General features: G+C 34.9%; 1 protein-coding gene across 3 annotated transcripts; it reads left to right on the top strand.

Moving 5' to 3' along the window:
- The first annotated feature begins 10,840 nt into the window (after positions 1 to 10,840).
- On the top strand, positions 10,841 to 12,853 carry LOC112465009 (retinol dehydrogenase 12-like). 3 transcript variants are annotated; one of them, XM_025032358.1, is made up of 7 exons: positions 10,841 to 11,088; positions 11,398 to 11,479; positions 11,640 to 11,947; positions 12,052 to 12,171; positions 12,377 to 12,462; positions 12,554 to 12,590; positions 12,677 to 12,853. In XM_025032358.1, the coding sequence occupies exons 1-7, from the start codon at positions 10,971 to 10,973 to the stop codon at positions 12,796 to 12,798; spliced, it is 873 nt and encodes a 290-aa protein (XP_024888126.1). In that variant the 5' UTR covers positions 10,841 to 10,970; the 3' UTR covers positions 12,799 to 12,853. The 3 variants fall into 3 exon arrangements, with proteins under 3 accessions (XP_024888126.1, XP_024888124.1, XP_024888123.1); XM_025032356.1 differs by lacking the exon at positions 12,554 to 12,590; XM_025032355.1 differs by having other exon boundaries at positions 12,377 to 12,590.
- The last annotated feature ends 4,911 nt before the right edge of the window (positions 12,854 to 17,764 follow it).

The raw sequence follows: 17,764 nt of genomic DNA, 5'->3' as shown, positions 1-17,764 counted from the left end.
ATCGGCCCTCACGCTGAACAAATAAGTTCGATCTTCTCGATTGGTCCGCGCAACGTTCGATGTTTTTTTTTTTTGTTAAAATCCGTACTATGAAATATCGTACTTGTCGCGAAAAATCTGATAAGACAATAATATCGCCAGATTTACAGATAACGAAGTGCATTTCTGAGAATGCGAATTCATCTCACAATCAGACACCTTCGCTGAACTGAAAGATCGAGTGTGTACGACATTCCTTTAATAATTGCTACCTTAGAAATTCTATAAAACTCTTAGAAAAGAAGAAGAAATGTTATTTATTTTATTTTAGAATCAATTTACCCAGTTTTAATATACAATATCTTAAGAATTCTAATAACAGTTAAGAATTCTATATAACGTATTCTCCTTGCATTCATAAGCTAAAGAGCTTCGGAAAAGCCCACTACAGAATCGTGTTATCAGAGGTGAGATCAACTTTCGTAAATATTCGAACAGAATTTACAGCCATCTGCAACGTTATCTAGAGATAAGACTGTAAGAAATCTCCAAGAAAGTCGTCTACTTCCTCTACTTTTTCTTTCTTTTACTATCGTGTGACGTATAGATAGAGAATGCTTATAAGAGCCGCAGATTTGTCGACTAATTAGAAATAAATTCTTCGTCAACTCACGGAAGACTATGGAATACAAAAACCGTAGTTAAATGGCAATTTCCTTTTCAGATCGTAAAACGGAAAAATGCATTTGGTCAAAATGGTTAAAATAATTAAAATATTAATTTAAAAAAATTTTTTTTTAAGAAAAAAGAGATTATTTTTTGCACATTTTGAGTTATGTAAAATAATTTTTAGATATGTCTAAATGTCTAAAAAAAGAAGTTAAACATGTAATCTTTTGTGGTCTGAACAGATAGAAGCGACTGATCTACAAGCTCGAAAAAATTTATTTTAAATTTTTATTTAATTTGTTATCTGCTGATGGAACACTCCTTGTCAAATAGAATAAAGAAACTCAATGGATAAAAACAGATTGAAAACTGGATTTAATTTTCTCACAGCACATGTGACTGTCACTTGTGCAAACGTGGACCTACTAAGCAAAAGGATTACCGATTATGCGGAGAAAGCAAGAACAACTCATATTTTATGCCGCTGTTCCGTATTTGTTTGCGAAAGATACAGATCCTTAATCCTGATATGTTTCATAAACTAAAGGATCTAAAAAAAGAGGGTGAGCAGTTTCAGCAGCATAAGCCTACTCATAACTTTTTAGATCTTGGCAGCTTCAGGGACATCTTAGCCTCATTCACTATTGCTATTACTACTACTACTACTACTACTACTACTGTTATCTAATAACAGTTATCTCTATTTGTATCTTCAATTTAAAATAAACAGAAAAAAAGAATGAATAATTACATAAGACTGTGACGCCACATCAAAATCTTTGAAGTGCTTTCCTGTAAAATCATATTTTTTGGCCTTTACATACCATTTTCTTGAAAAAAAAGGTACCATACTAATTTTTATATCATTTTTAGATCTCTTACAAAATAAATAGTTTATAATTTAATTGTTTAGTTTTAAACAATTACAATTTTTTTACAAATTGTGAGCATTAATGATTACAAGAGACTGACATTGCGAACCTAATTAAAATTCAGAAAAAGCTTATTTAGACAAAATAAAACTAATTAGTTAAAACATAACCAACTGTATGAGAAAAAGAATTAAAAATAATTCTCTATGTTGGTTCAGTGATTAGAAAAGGGAATATAATAGATAGGTAGTTTTGTCATATGATTTCGCAACTACTAGGGTCTCACTCTCACTCTTGTTCATTCCTTAATTTTCCTATATTTTTGCAACGGCTACGGAATGTAAAAAAGATTCCTCATACTACGATGTAACAAATCTAATATATTTGTCTTCGGCCACTATTGATTTTCCAGCTTATACGTTGCGGACCGCGATAAAATTCAGAAATGAAAGGAGCGACCGCGGGCGAAAAAAAGGGCGTGCCACTTTATCGTGGAAATGTCGACGACGGGGGAAAAAACTGTTTTATTCGGGAAAGGACCGGGGAAAGAAATGATCTCGCTATCGCCTGATCGCGTATGCTGGAGCATCGTGATAAAGGGAGAACGATTCTCGAATGGGAAAAGCGAACAAATCTGCTCCCACGGAGTGCCCGGGATAAAAGAGACGATTTGCAAACTTGCTCTCGGAGTGACACATACGGAAGCTCCGATTCCGTTCGGAAGGCAAACGCAAGCACGAAGTTATCGTTTATGAAGATCCTACCCGACAGAGAGAAAGCCGCGACAAACTTTATGAATTATGGAACAATCCCGCGACGGAAAAATAATAGGCGTCGCGTCGTTTCGTTTCGATTCGATTCGACTCGATTCTCGCGCTTTATGCGTCAGCTAAGCGTTTTTAATCTGGATCCTATTTTCGAGGTCCTATTTCCGATTCCAAATTCGTACCACGTGAAAGATTCGTGGCGAGAGGACTTCCCGGACCTCATTGTTGTGACATAATACGCGCAACTCGCACTTTTACGAAGCAACAAAAAACTGGACTTACATCCTCGTGTTGACCTTACGCAAGTTGGATCTAGTGTGACTCTCGTAACTCTGTTTACTTACAATGCAAATAGCCGAAAATAGAAAGTGACGTGGTACAGCACGTAGGTACGTACTACCGTTTCGTCGGGAAATTGCGCGTTATTGCGAGGCAATTTCTCCGACTTGGTCAATTCGACAGTTTATCTTTGGTCGCTTTATTGCATTTGCCCGGGCGCGGGTGGCACGCTAATGCAAACGTTTTTCTCTAAAGTTCTGCCCCACCTGTCCGCATTCGCCCCATCCCTCATTCCCTTTTATCCCTCTCGCCCTCCCCCCCGCCCTCTCCCTTTTGCCACCAGCGGGGGCGACCAACTATGCTGAGCAGATGCGCGATCGATGTTACCAATGGGCCGACCGCTAAATCGTAGCGTGTGTACCCGGTTACTCGAAGTCACGGCGCACTAACACTACGGATGAAATTAACAGAAGCGACCGCGTCGAAAAGGGTACTATCGGCAAACTTGCTAAGCTTGCGTCAGGGTCAATATAGTCATCCTCTTCCCCGCAGAATGTACACGCCTTGCGCATATGTGTATCCCTTTAAGCTTCCAGATTTTCGACGTCTGGACTCGTCTAGTTATGCCGCGCACATAAATCCTAAGTGCATCTCTTCCGATTGCGAATCCTATGTGCTTCTCCTTTTTCTTCTTTTCTCTGGATATCCGTGTGTCTCTGAATGGGACCCGGTGTCACGGATTTAGACTTCCATTTCCTAATATTTCCATCATACATTGTGTCGGATCCTTTTACAACAAACGGACGAGTTTATTATTTAAATATACACGGGAAAAAATTAGCTGAATTTAGTCGCAAAATATGGATAACTAACATTTTTTGCAGCGAGAGCTCTAATTTAGTAATGGTAGCAAAACCTTTTGTTCTTGCTGCAAAAAATATAGCTCTTACTGCAAAAAATGTTAGTTATCAATATTTTACGACTATATTAGCAATAGTAGCTAATCTTTTTTTTCCCGTGTATATATGAGATAATACACAGAGTGGCTGATAATAAATGTAATATCCGTAGGGTGGGCAGAATGAATTAAACTAAATAGAAAAGTCCGTTTTGCGATTGTAACAATAAATAATGAGTTATTAATTAATAAAGATCGCGAATTAGTATGTGCTCGCGAGATTCGGCGAGAAGAGACAGCTCAGCGTTTACGTTGATACGCGCGCGGCGATGGTATTAGAAGTGTAAATAACAATGGCTATACATGAAAGAAATTTATGCATAACCATTGTTGTTTATAAAGCGCTCCTCCTAATGCTATTATTTACACATTTTATTGCAGGAGATGCTCAAAGTGCCTACCTTGCACCTGATTATATCTGTATAATAAATTCCTTATCCTAAATCACTTTTAACATATCTCTAAAAAAAGAAACCAAGGGGGCATCAGATGATGAAAAACTATTGCTGGTGAGACGCAACAAATATGGGGCATGGGGTTTTCTTTTCTTCCCAAATGTGGCTGTTTTTGTTTGAAGGAACAGCAGTCAAGAGGCATTTTGAGGACTTTCTATAAAAATGTGTAAATAAAATTTAAGAAAAACAATTAAGAAGAAATACAAAAATAAAATTAAAGAACGTGTGGACTAATATTGTGACATGTCATGCTGTCGTGCGACCGATTGCCTATGTCACAGGCGCGGCGATGTGAACGAGGATGCGTAACCCCTCAAGAACGCGTCAAAAGACACGGGTTATAAGCGGGAATATAAGCGATTCTTTTAATAAAACCTACCACACTCTAAAATTTGTCTCACGGGGTACTAAAACATCCTATACATGTATAATACGAAATATTATATATTCGGGTCTCTGAAATGTCCTATACATATATACATATACAGTACACCCACGTATAACACAGAGAATGGATTCCATATTATGTGAATCCGTATTATACAGGTTATATTATACACAAATTCTGTATTATACAAATATAGATTATTATATGATTATAATCCGCGAGACGTATTTTTAATGTGACGACGTGAATGCAACACGTCTTCGATCTAGGTATGTGCAACTATATACGTGCAAATGGACCATCAACCGTCGAAAACACAAGTGGACGGAGAGTGGGGCATTTCCGGTGATCGTTGATAGCGTCGAGCACAACCGGGAACGATAATATCGCTCGCGCAAGCGCGATATTCCGGTCTAGGAGGAAGGTGAAGTAACCGGTCAAGTCACCTTCCGATAGTTAAGCGATAGCGCAAATACTCCCTCGACTGTTAAAACGCCACGATCAATAATTAAAGAACCACCGATAGCATCCATGTGTTACACCGTTGCTATCGGTGTTTCCACCGTAAAAGGCAGATCTTATTGCGAATATGTCGCGCATCCGGCGCGGGCGTACCCGACGTATCCAGGACGACGCGACGCATCCGGATTCCGGAGAACTGTATCGCGTAGGCACTATAGCGGGAAAAGTTGGTGGGGAAAAGTAAATAATAAAAGCGTTTGTGATTTTTTTACTCCGACCGGGAGAGTTTCCAAACGTTGTTGTTACGGGAGATCGTTACAGTGCAACAACCAACCACCCCAGCAGTTTTGTGATGTAATTAACTGACACCGATAAGTTACTATTATTATAGTTTTTTTTTTACAAATTTTGCTATTATACTTCTCCAACTTGTGTAACAAGTGTATAAAAAGAAAAAAAAGGAAAGTCTGGACACATTTAATCATTGATCCTTGCAATATCGTCGACCGACGCCACGTCGTCATTTGGGTCTTCTTACTGTGTCGTTGCGACGAATACGATTACGACGAGATGACCCAGCAACATCTGGAAAACGGCGTTCCTGATACTATAAATACGAAATCATGCGCAAATCGAGGGGTACTATTCCAATACTGGCCCTTCGCGTGATCGCCGGCCGTTCAGTTGTGAAAACTTAATTCGCCGATTTTACTCCGCCGTTTTATCCCTTGGTCTATCGACCAAAGTTTAGGTTTATTACGCATCTACATCTGTGGGCCTATTCTGTAACTCTTAACGACAGTTTCGTTATCGTTATATATGCGTTGCGCAGATATTATACATGGTAAAGAAGCTGCGCAATGACAATATAACGGTAACGAAAGTGTCGTTAAGAGTTACAGAATAGGCCCACTGTTCACGTCGAACTTTTACGTAAAAATAGAAATTAGTGATTTTATATTTTATAAAATTTCTGCTACCTGAGGTGTTTAATATAAATCTCAAGTAGCAGAGTGGTGCCAAATGACGTGCTAATAACGTCTTAATGACGTCTCAAACGTCAATAATACGCCATTACAGCTGTGATTTGATATTCACTGCCAGTACTGAAAATCTATAGTGTACGTGATGATATAGGAACGCAGCCTACGTCTTTAGACGTCACCCTGCTACCTGGAAAATATACAACATATATTATGAAATTGTAGGATATTCCATTAATTTGTTTTACAGTGGTAGCCAAATTTCTTCGCGTCTGCTGACAGCCCAGATACACGATAAGATTATCTATATAGATTATCTACAATAAAAATATAATGAGAACTACGGAGCAAGAGAAAGTAATGCTTCAGAAGTGTAGATATAATAAAAATGACTGGGGCGTGCCCAAATAAGAAGGACAAGCTAGCGGATTTAATTGTTTATTTTATATTATTGACACTGATTTCAGCGAATTCCTATCGTGTGTAAATTGTATAATTTATGGTGTCTGCATGTTGCGTTGTTGGGTGATGTCCATGCTTAAATCAATAATGTACTTCGTGTTTTTCTTTTACGTTTATCGTCTGTATCCCGTCTATAAATAACATACCGTCCAGTCATTTGTTGATTCAAGATTTTGACATTTCGAAATTTATCGAAAAAAGAAACTGATCTTGTTTACAATAAAATATGCTATTTGTATACACATTTTTCGTACTCACAAACCGCAGCACATACGTGTGAATTAAACTTAGTTAATTATTTTAACTTTCATTAACTTTTATTAACTGTTAAATAATATTATAATTATATTAAAATTATCTGAATAATTTTACATATAAGTTTCATATTATTTTATACATAATTTTACCAATTTTACTTTATTTGCCTTTGTTTTTGCATCTCTGAAAATACATGCAAACACGTGATACAGTTGCACGAGACATACAAAATACAAATATGTGTACAATCCATGCTGAATAGCGCATCGTTGTTGTTGATCTGTGTTGAAACTATTTGGTTGCCTGTTCAGTTGCATGTAAACGCGTATATGCATGGGTAGCTTAAGATTGCGTCCTTCGTATTCTTGACGCTAACGGATTAAAACGTGCGTCGTGAAATGTGAGCGCAGTACTCATAGCGCGAACAACGAAATGCGATATATATCTCTTCCTTCCTGCATTGTTAGATGCACTAGAATCCCGTATTTACCGATTACCCGCATGTTCCATTTAAATTAATATTTTTCCACAAAATGTAAATTTTTTTATTTACAGCACTGCGTTTCGCGCAAATTTTGCGATGTAATATTCACGATGTAAACAATGATGCAATTTTTTGGATTAATCTAGTCGTGTCAAGAAAAAAACGCATTGTTAAATAATAATTTTTAAACCTTTCTAAATGCTAACTCGAATCGATTTAATTAGGTGTAGGGGGGGATTTTACTATTCCAACCGGAGCTGTGTTTCAAGTCTGACAAATCTAGTCGGCACGCAGTCAAAGGGGTTGGAAAATATGTAAAATAAAAATATAAATAAAACTTTCGCGCATTATTTACCGCCCTGTTTCTTAGTTAGCTAGGTTTATTTGTACGGATTTTTCATGAGAACCTATACTTTGAATTTTACAACAATAAATAGACCAGAAAGTAAGAGTAAGGAGAGGTATCTCTCTTATAGTATAGAGCGGAAAAAGTGATCGCGAAAAATGTTTCATATGTGGCCAGGTTTGTCGAATGGAATAACTTGATCTATTTCGTGATCTGAATCTTCATATGTGTCACGTTCATGTTGTGTTTAGTTGGACTAATAAGTGTGTAGTGTTGGGTGATAAATAATTTTGATAATACATTTTAAAGTGAGTGTAAAGGATCTGGACCGGTTTCACGGGTGTCCAGATAATTCGGGAACTCGTGTTAATATATACGGGTACCCGCATCAATACGGATATCCGAATTATCCAGGTACCCGTGGAACCGGTCTAGATCCTTTATACACACTTTAAAATGTATTTATCAAAATTATTTATTATCCAAACACACTTACTAATACTAACCCAACTAAACCTAACACGAACGTGACACATACGAAGATTTAAGATGACGACGAAATGGTCCAAATTATTCCATTCGGCAAACCTGGCCATATACGGAACGTTTTTCATGACCACTTTTGATCTCTAGGTAGATACCTCTCCTTACTCTTACTTCATGAAATACCTCGATTTTCGCGATTATTTAACGTAAAAAAGCGACTGGAGGAGAAAAATAAAAGAATAGTCTTTTGTTCTGTGTGTGAGGGACAGAACTGTTCAAGCAAATAAAAGTTTTCAATTGGTAACCATAAATAATCGGATATTTTCATGTTGATTTAGAGTATGAAATTTTGGATTGTATCGTCGCGGACTAACTGCCTTAAGTTTTACTAAATCAAAGCGTTTTTTTTTTGTTGTTATAAAAAGTGAATAAGAAAATCGCAAATGTAATAAACCTTATTTTTGTTTGTTATTTATAGTGCATGTAATAATTAAAAATATAAATGTGAATAGCAACTGCATTCTTCTTTACTTTCTAAAGATTTTTTGAAGTTAAGTCCATTACCTGTCAATCACTCTTTATTTTAGTATTTCAGGGATGGGATAAGCTCCAAAACTAATTGCAAGAATGCTATGCGAAGAATGTGTTGCGAAAACGAAATTTATACCTAACAAAAAGTAAGACCATTAATCTATCGTGTATAAGATTATTGAACCAAAGTCACTGGGAAAAGCGAATATCTTAGCCGGCAATTCATATTTTATGTTAAAATAAATGAAGGAAGAGATGAAATATTTCTTAAAAGATTTATTTGCTGTTTTCAGAATTAGCACTTTTGTATGCAGAAGACGGAGACGACTGATTTATGACATGTCTATGCTTCAAACGAAAAAAACGAAGGCTTACGTTCCTGCCTATTTTCTTTCTAAAGAATTCGGCAGCTGTAGCATGTGACAGACCATAAAGTTCTATTAAATCATAAAAGAAAGTGCAAAGGTAAAAAAGATTTTATTGTTATCTCTAAAAGCAATAGAAATCTTTTGTACCTGTAATCTTTTACCTTTTACTTTTTTTACCTTTAGCTCTCAAAAATAGCTCGTTTTATTTACTTTTAATTTTACATTCTGCGCGTGTATATTATAAATTAATAAAACACAACGATATAAAGTTTACAATGTTTATTTGTTACAATGTGTATTATTGTAAGTCACATAACGTTACAGCGGTTACAAACGAACTGTAAATGGCGTGTCGTAATTTTCCACCGAAGTTACTCTAATCTCTCATGCAATATGCTATCAGATATTCAATTGGAACTTAATATCGCAGTTCCTGGAATAATTAAAAATTAAAATTTTTTATATTTTTGGAACATTCCGGAGGCAGCGATAACAGAATCTAATCTATGGACTGAAGTATATAGAAAAATCTGATTAGATAAAATAACTGTAGCATAATTATTTGCTCAAATGTAAAATAAACAATTAGATAACTTTATAACACAGTTCTTCCGTCAATTGTGTATGTATTAATTCAACTTATCAGCACGTTATCAGTAAAATAAATTTTAAAATAATAAACAGATATATGACAGACGTGTTACGTAATAGCGCCAATAACCGATCCTGATTATATTTAGATGATTAACATAAAAAGCATAGATTCGTAAAATTTATTCGACAAAAGTAGAATACGTCAGAATCAATCTGTGAAAATTTATAACGAAAAAAAATGCGTGTATTTAATATAAATTTACATCAAATTCCCCTATTACAATCCTTATAATGCCATCTTGAGATTTATTTTGGTAACGTTTATGCACGCAACATAATTCAAGTAAACGATAGTAAACAGTATCAGAATTACAAAATTACAATTTTATAGAATTTTCGTAATAATCAGATATTTTGTTTTTGTTGACTCGCTTTCGTAACATAGGCGAGTGTTGAAAACACTTGGCCATAGGCGACATCTAACTTTAGGAATTGTTGTTCAAATATATAGCTTTTCGTGGAATTTACAATTTGCCAGCGGCATCCCGTGGATTCCCGCTGCAGTTACAAACGAAAGATAGTTAGCACAGACATCAACCTTATAGTATGGATGGCGCGATCCCTACTTTACTCGTATACGAAACACGATCCTACAAAATATGAGTGAAATAGAGCGCATTTGCAGCCAACCTCTGTCTCTTTTCGACCAGTATTATAGTGTTAAATAGAAAGAGATAGATATTGGCCGTAATCGCCTGCCGTCTTTCTTGCACATTGATATCTAGTATTATAAATGCGATGAAATAGCAGCTAAATAACTTTATAAATGTTAGCAAGGTTTTAAATATTTTGAAAAAAAAAATTTCAGTGAAAGTTTTATTTGCATTCGGAAAAGTATTCCAGCAAATACAGACATAACTGCTATATAATATTATTACAATATTGATTATTGTAATAATAAAATATTAATATAATAAAATATAAAAGTTTATTGTATTTTGTGAAAATTTCTTTATTAATTGTATTAAATTCGTCTATCTCTATTTATTAACATATACCTTGCATGATTCTTTTTATTATTATTATTATTATATATTATATATTTGTCTATTAAATGTTTGTCTATTAAAAATAATAATTCAACACAAACATCCTGTTACGGCTTTCCTTGCCCTATTCTTCATATTGAATATTATATATTATTTGAAGTAAAACAGGCAACTCACCGATATATTATAGTGATTAGTGTGTAACATTAGAAAGGCCACTTATATAGTTATATATAATAACTTTGATTTTTAAAGTCGCTTACCGCTTGCCAATGTTACCAGCTAAAATATTATCTATAAAATACTTTTAAATGCTACTGTACATCACGAAACTATACATTCAAAATTATCATTTACGCACATTTATTTGCTTATCTCAGGTCATCATTTTTATAGTCAAGTATGAGCTGCAGTGTATATATAAGAACACGAAAACAAAGCCTGTGACTATTCAATAAACAAACTCGTTCAATCGAATATAGCGTGTTCAGTGAAATCGATATAGTGAATAATAATAAATCTCAATAAAAGTAGTTATAATCGCATATTGGTGACATCGTGGATAAAGAAGCATCATAGAATGTGGTTCTTCAATAAAATGTGTACGAGCAAAACGCGTCTTGACGGTAAAACTGTTGTGATAACGGGAGCAAGTAGTGGTATCGGCAAGGAGACTGCCAGAGACTTATACGCGAGAGGTGATTTTATTGAAATAATAATTTAAGTTACCCTAAACCCTGTTAAATTTAAGTAGATATTATATAACATTAATAAAATATAAATTTGTTATTCATTAAGAGATGACAATAATGCCAAGTGTCATTGTTATACAACCATTGTTATAACGATGTTTCATGAGAACACTATATTCATTTCTTTACTGGAATATTTCAGTTTTTTGATTATGTTTGCTTCATTTAGAAATCCATAAAATTTTCTTTACGACTCTATAATTAAAAAGTATACCTCCTCTTAAACACATTCGTATAAATAACGTATACATTTAGGCGCTAGAGTAATTCTGGCTTGTAGAAATATGGAAAAGACAAATGAAGCAGTTGAAGATATAAAGAACAATCCACCTTCATGGTAAATATATAAACTTATATTATAAGAAGCAATTAAATTAATTGTACTATTTATTTTAATTTATTCGTTTTGTGTCTTTATGAAATTATATTTATCTTAATTAAATTTTCCATGATGGAGAAAATAACGACGTTGTCTGTAAATCAATGGTTACTTTTAGGGTCACAAAGGTTGAATATAAAAATAATGTAGGTGAGCTTGCGATTTATTTATTGGATCTACGTAGTTTTAAGAGCGTGGGCGACTGTGCTAAAAACTTGCTGACAAACGAAGTAGCTATTCACATACTCATAAATAATGCCGGTATGGCTGCTGCGTCTTCGTACGAGAAGACGGAAGATGGAAATGAGACGACACTACAAGTCAACCATCTTAGCCACTTTCTTTTGACACTTCTGTTACTACCAAAAATGCAATCGTCTTCTCCCAACTGCAGAATAATCAATGTCTCATCATTAACATATATTTGTATGTAAAGCGATTATGGTGACTTTAGAAATAGACTAAAATGTTTTTTGTATACACCCGGCTTTTGTTTGAAGTACAACTATAACAAAATCATTCTATTATAGGTGCTGACATAGATTTTGATGATATTAATCTAGAGAGATCCTATGCACTATTTAAAAGTTATGCACGAAGCAAACTAGCAAACATTCTGTTCACTAAGGAGCTCGCTGATCGATTGAGAAGTATGCTAAAAAGAGTAAAAAGACGTTATCAATTAGAACAGGTTACATTTATTTAATAGTGGCTTATTAAATTTAACAATTACTAATCAATAATTGTTTGTTACGCAATGAAGAAAAATCCCCAGAGGATAGATTTTAGTTGTACAAAATATATTTATAAACAGTTATACAAAGTATAAAAAGTTAAGCAAGTTTCGATTTTCAGAGGCAAACATTCACGGAATAAATGTGTACTGTATACATCCTGGTATTATACCGACTGAAGTATTATGGCGTATGTCCAATAATGCAGTATGTCCAAATTTTTGTTTTACTACTATAGTACGATTGATTTTTAAAAATGCTGAACAAGGAGCGCAAACTACTATATATTGTTCTGTAGATGAAAAGACAGCAAATGAGACCGGTCTTTATTATTCGTAAGAATATACACTATGTGCTATACAAAATTGTTTTGTAATATATATGTTTATGTTTCTTTTTTTGTACATTTTTTTGTACATAGAAACTGTGGCGTTTCCACTACATATCGGAAGGCAAACAATCGTCATTACGCCGAAAAATTGTGGAATGTATCCTGTCGTCTTTTACATCTGGAACCAGAAGAAGATTTCGCCACATTTTTAGAAACCGTTTCACGTCAAATGCTTTAAAAAAATTTCTTTATTTTTAAGAAAATATCGCGAGAATTTTTACTAAATAATATTTTATGTTTTTATTTTTAACAAATAAAGTGTTAATAAAATAATTGAAAATAAAAAATATATAAATATAGATTAATTTATACAATTTATATAATTAAATAAATTGTATAAATTTATACAATTTATATAATTAAATAAATTGTATAAATCATATTAATGTTGAAATAGTTTAGAAGATCTTGTTATGTGTGTGTGTCGGACTTGTAGATTCATATTGGCGCACTGGATGATTTTGAACGGTATTGTGGCTAAATAGCATAATAGATATCATACACATTTTTTAAAATAAATGGCTAATTAATTAAAGACTTCTCGATATTAAACGAGTTACAAAGAAAAGTGGGCTTTGAAAGTCAAACGCAGTTGAACCCGAACTCCGAGGGTCGAAACGTCATGACGTTTATTTTTAATTTCTGTTGTCAAAAGTTGTCGAAATAAATACTTTTTTTGTTGTTAAATATTGGCGGAACAAAATTATTTATTGTATATAAGTATTTAAAAAGTTAAATGTACAAATTAAGATAGTAGGTATACACTGGTCAAATTATCGCAACACTCAACTATTCTTATCAAAATTTTGCTATCGACTACTGGCCATCACTACCACTACCATTACTATCATCATCCTCACCACCACGTCCACCACGACTACCATCATCACCACACCTGCGGCACCAGACGCCACAAGCACAAACTGCCTGCCGATAAGCAGTGCGCCTGCTGGATGAACGTCACATTGCATTATCTACACCCTCGCCCCCGTCTCTCTCTAAAAGATATCTTAAAAATATCTTAAAAATCTTTAAAACGTCTTATGTCCCGATTGAACATGCGTGCGCTGTCTGGGTTGCTTCTTTTGTATACTAAAAGTAAAATTATCATTTTTTTATAGTTTTTGGTCTATAACATGGTAAAACCCTATTCACTCCAACCCGCCTTTTCGTGTCCCACGAGTTTCTAACACTCGTAAAAAGGCGGAGTTTCTAACACTTGTAAAAAAAATATTTAAATAAATGATTTCCAAATCTTCTTTACATTGATTTTTAGTCGAAGGTACAAAGATATTATAATAATTTTTGGGGAATTTTTCAAAGCTATTAACATTTTGAAAAACACGTCTGGCTTGAAAGTGCATGGTTGGAGGATTAAAGGGGTGGAAAAAACGTTGGAGTGAATAGGGTTAAAGTGACTATCAAAAGCCAGGTAATTTTTTTTAACATAAGTAATTATTACATTTTTTAACTGTAATGTTCAACTTGCTGTTTTATTTATGGTTTTTTAGTTATAACAAAATATTCAATCAATACATATTGTATGAGGCTAGTTGGACCAAGTGTCCCAAACCAAAGTCCCAACCAACTAATAAAGATTTTTTTTTTGTAATTTTTATGAGATATTAATTTTTATTTATTATTTTTGTAGCAATCCGTCTCAGTAGCATAGGCACCTTGTTTACGACGGCCGCTAACTCGCGGCTCGATTACGATATATAACAACAAATGTCACCGCGAAAATTGTGCGTCAGATGTCTTCGACAAATACTTACCAGGGACCCGCACGATCAAGTTCGGGATCGCTCGTCGTGGTAAGAGTAGCGATTGAGTCGTCATGTAATAAACTGATCTTGACACCCTGTGGAGTTTTATTAAATCCTCCCACATTTTTTATTTTATTTTTGACGATTAAATACCGCCAGCATTAACTTTGCCCGATTAGCACTACAGAGAGGGTGTGGTAGGATTTGTCGACAGATAATTAAGGAGGGAAGAGCGCAGTAAGAGCAATGGGTCGACGAAACGATGAGACGACTCAATGGCATATTTTAGCAACACAAAACAAAAAGCCTATTCTTTTTAGCTAAACTTCTTCCACGGTTTATCTTCTCTCTCTTTCTCTCTAACGTGAAAAGAAAAAGAGAAAAAATGAACTGCGCATAAGTAGTTTAGCTAAAAAGAACAGGCCTATTGGCTCTTTTAATCCAGTAAACCAAATAATAGGTACAACATAAATAAAATAATTATGAAGCAGTAATCATATCCACTACGCCACAAATTGCAAACACATAAACACGATAGATAAGAAGAAAAGTCCAAGCGAATAGTAAAACTAACTAATGCAGGCCGAAGGGGCTGGCAACCCCAATGGCCCGGTAGCGCCGAGACTTTCTCTTTCTTGTTAGATGTGGATTATTATATTTTACGCGTAAACGCGGAACTCTGATAATAATAATAATCGTGATTAATTATTGGATCACCTGTGCGTGATGGTCATCATTGACCAATAGTCAGCCATTGGTTAGCTTCCTCGTTGCACGTATCGCACGAGTGCACCGCTTCGAATTTTTGTGACAAAAAAATACTACGAAACTGCTATAAAAAGTGCTATAAAATACTATATACTATAGATACTCTAGAGGATTTATTATAACAATGATTTGGATTAAGCGGATTATTTCAAAAAGTAGACACTATCCGCATCGATGACTTTTTGCTAATGCTCAGGTAGATTTCGACAGAAGTTTCGCGAATGTTCCGAAACGTGAACAGATTTTTCGTCAAGAATTTTCTGAAACGGCCAGAACTTTCCCAGCGCAATCCAAAATAGTTTAATATTAATTTTCTCCAATTTAACTTAATAATTTCGAGTGTAATATATATTAATTACTAGCTTTTGAAATATAATATACTGGTTACCCGAGGCTTCGCACGGGCGTCTTTTTTTTAAACAACTTTATTTGTGTTATTACATTTGTGTTCTAGCTAATCTTATCCACCAATGTATGATTCATAAACACATATTTTCAATAGATTTCCACATCACCCATGAGGTACTATTATTAACGCGTTTTTTTTTTTAGTGATCTCTAATCCACAAATCGTTTCGACTCTTTGAAATACAGATAATTCAAGTCGACTTTTGAGACCTTTTACAGGCTGCGCGCGGACCAACGAAGTAAAAAGAATAGCGCTAGGCGGAACCAGCTGAAAATTTACCAAAACGTGCATTTGTTGCCGAGCTCTGACGTAAGACTTATAGGACTTCTGAATATACTATATTTTTTGTTTTATTTCCCTTTGGTATCAAAATATATTTGATTTTCAGCGTTTCCTATTCTAGATAAACCAACGTAAAGTTGTCCGTGTGAAAAACACTCTTTTTTTAAATCTATGCCCACAAATTTGAAAGTTTGTGATGTATTAATCGTTAACGCAAAAGAAACTTTGACTGAAAATTGTAAACGTTTGAAGGAAAATGGTAGGTCATTTGGGATGATCGGAATACGCGGAATATGCGCCAACTTCCCTTCTGCGGTGCCGGTAAATATAGTGGCTTCAATGATGTTGTTAGGCAATTTTTTTATTTGAAGTCTGGTACCATTACATAAATTCGGTGGATTTAAATTGCGCAACAAAATGATTAGTATACCATTCTTCAAAATCAGACGGTGAAAGACGGTGTGATGAAAGACCAGACGGATTTAAACTATTCAAAAATTTTTTAGGATAATGTACTGTGTCTTCCATGTTAATCACAGTATCGATTGATTTGTACTTTTTATTATCCCCTTGGATTTTTTCAAAATGATATCATTAATGTCATTCACAAATTCGTTTCTTGGGGATACAATGACTCTTTCACACAACCATTTATAATTTTTCTGCAATAAACATTCCACATTTAATAATAAGAGAAATAGGATCGTAACGATAAACAATCAATTTAGTAACAAAGCCATGCGATCCAAGCCTAGGTCTTTTGGCAGCCTCATATTAGTTTCTATATGCATATATACTATATATATACATATAAATTTTTTAAACCACTGCGCGCCGATTAAATTTTCGGACTTAAAACACAGTAATTGTTAGAATTAAAAACCCCTTCCCTCTCCGGAATTAAATCGACTCGATTTAATTATCTAAAAACTGTAAAGAAATTTATTGCAAAAAATATTATCTCAGCCAGGGTTCGAACTTGGAATGATTTGCGATGAATATTACCACATGCCTCGATGGTCGAATTGGTACGACGACGCCCTACACGGAATAATGAGAGAGGAATTACGGATTCGTAATATCCATATTTCTCATAAAATAAGTTACATAGATTCGTGAATTTTTTTTAATATACTTTTTATATAACTAGACACTACAGACGCGCGCGCTTCGCGCGCGCCATTTAGCTTTAACATTATAATAATCGCGACACGACGCGGGACGATTAACCTCGCGACACGACGCGAGCTGTCACATCATGACACACACGACGCACTACACGCACCACACTCCGCGATGACAGTCCCTCACGGGATGAAGCAAGCTCGCGGCGCGGCAATCAATCGAGATAGCCAATCGGCGTCGCGGAAAAGAGGCTTCAATTTTACGATACAAACGAAATTCACTCAGGTAACACGCCTTTTTTATAAATGGATAATGCAGGGAGGTAAAGAGCCCGATTTTGCATTTTGGCTCTTAAAAATTTATAATAAATAAAATACGGACTAGCAGCGAGTCGCAGCTAAGCCAACCCGACAGAGGTCTCCACCGTGTCTCCTGCCCCTTAAGCAGTAAAACTTAAGCAGTAAGAAATCAACGGTATAGATTCGCTATCGCTTTGGGCCGTGCCGCTTTGGGGATGCTGGAGCCGCAGGCAAACCTGGCAAAGTCGATCAGCGTCGATAAAGAAGTACTCATCGATTCTTACACATATCTACAGAGCGTCTCTAGGGCTACTCATTATACTGATCCGTATGTTTTGGACTGAATTCGGGGAAACGCGTAACATGTACATATGAAATTTTCGAACACACTTTTTTTTTATACTAAAGCTCGCAGCTCATTTCTGCAAGCGCAGGATTCTTCTTTATTGTATTTCCGAGACAGCTGCAA

The sequence above is a fragment of the Temnothorax curvispinosus genome, unplaced genomic scaffold (assembly GCF_003070985.1).
Source record: "Temnothorax curvispinosus isolate PA1 unplaced genomic scaffold, ASM307098v1 QBEX01014798.1, whole genome shotgun sequence".
Lineage (NCBI taxonomy): Eukaryota > Metazoa > Arthropoda > Insecta > Hymenoptera > Formicidae > Temnothorax > Temnothorax curvispinosus.
This window is presented reverse-complemented; position numbering and strand designations above follow the sequence as displayed.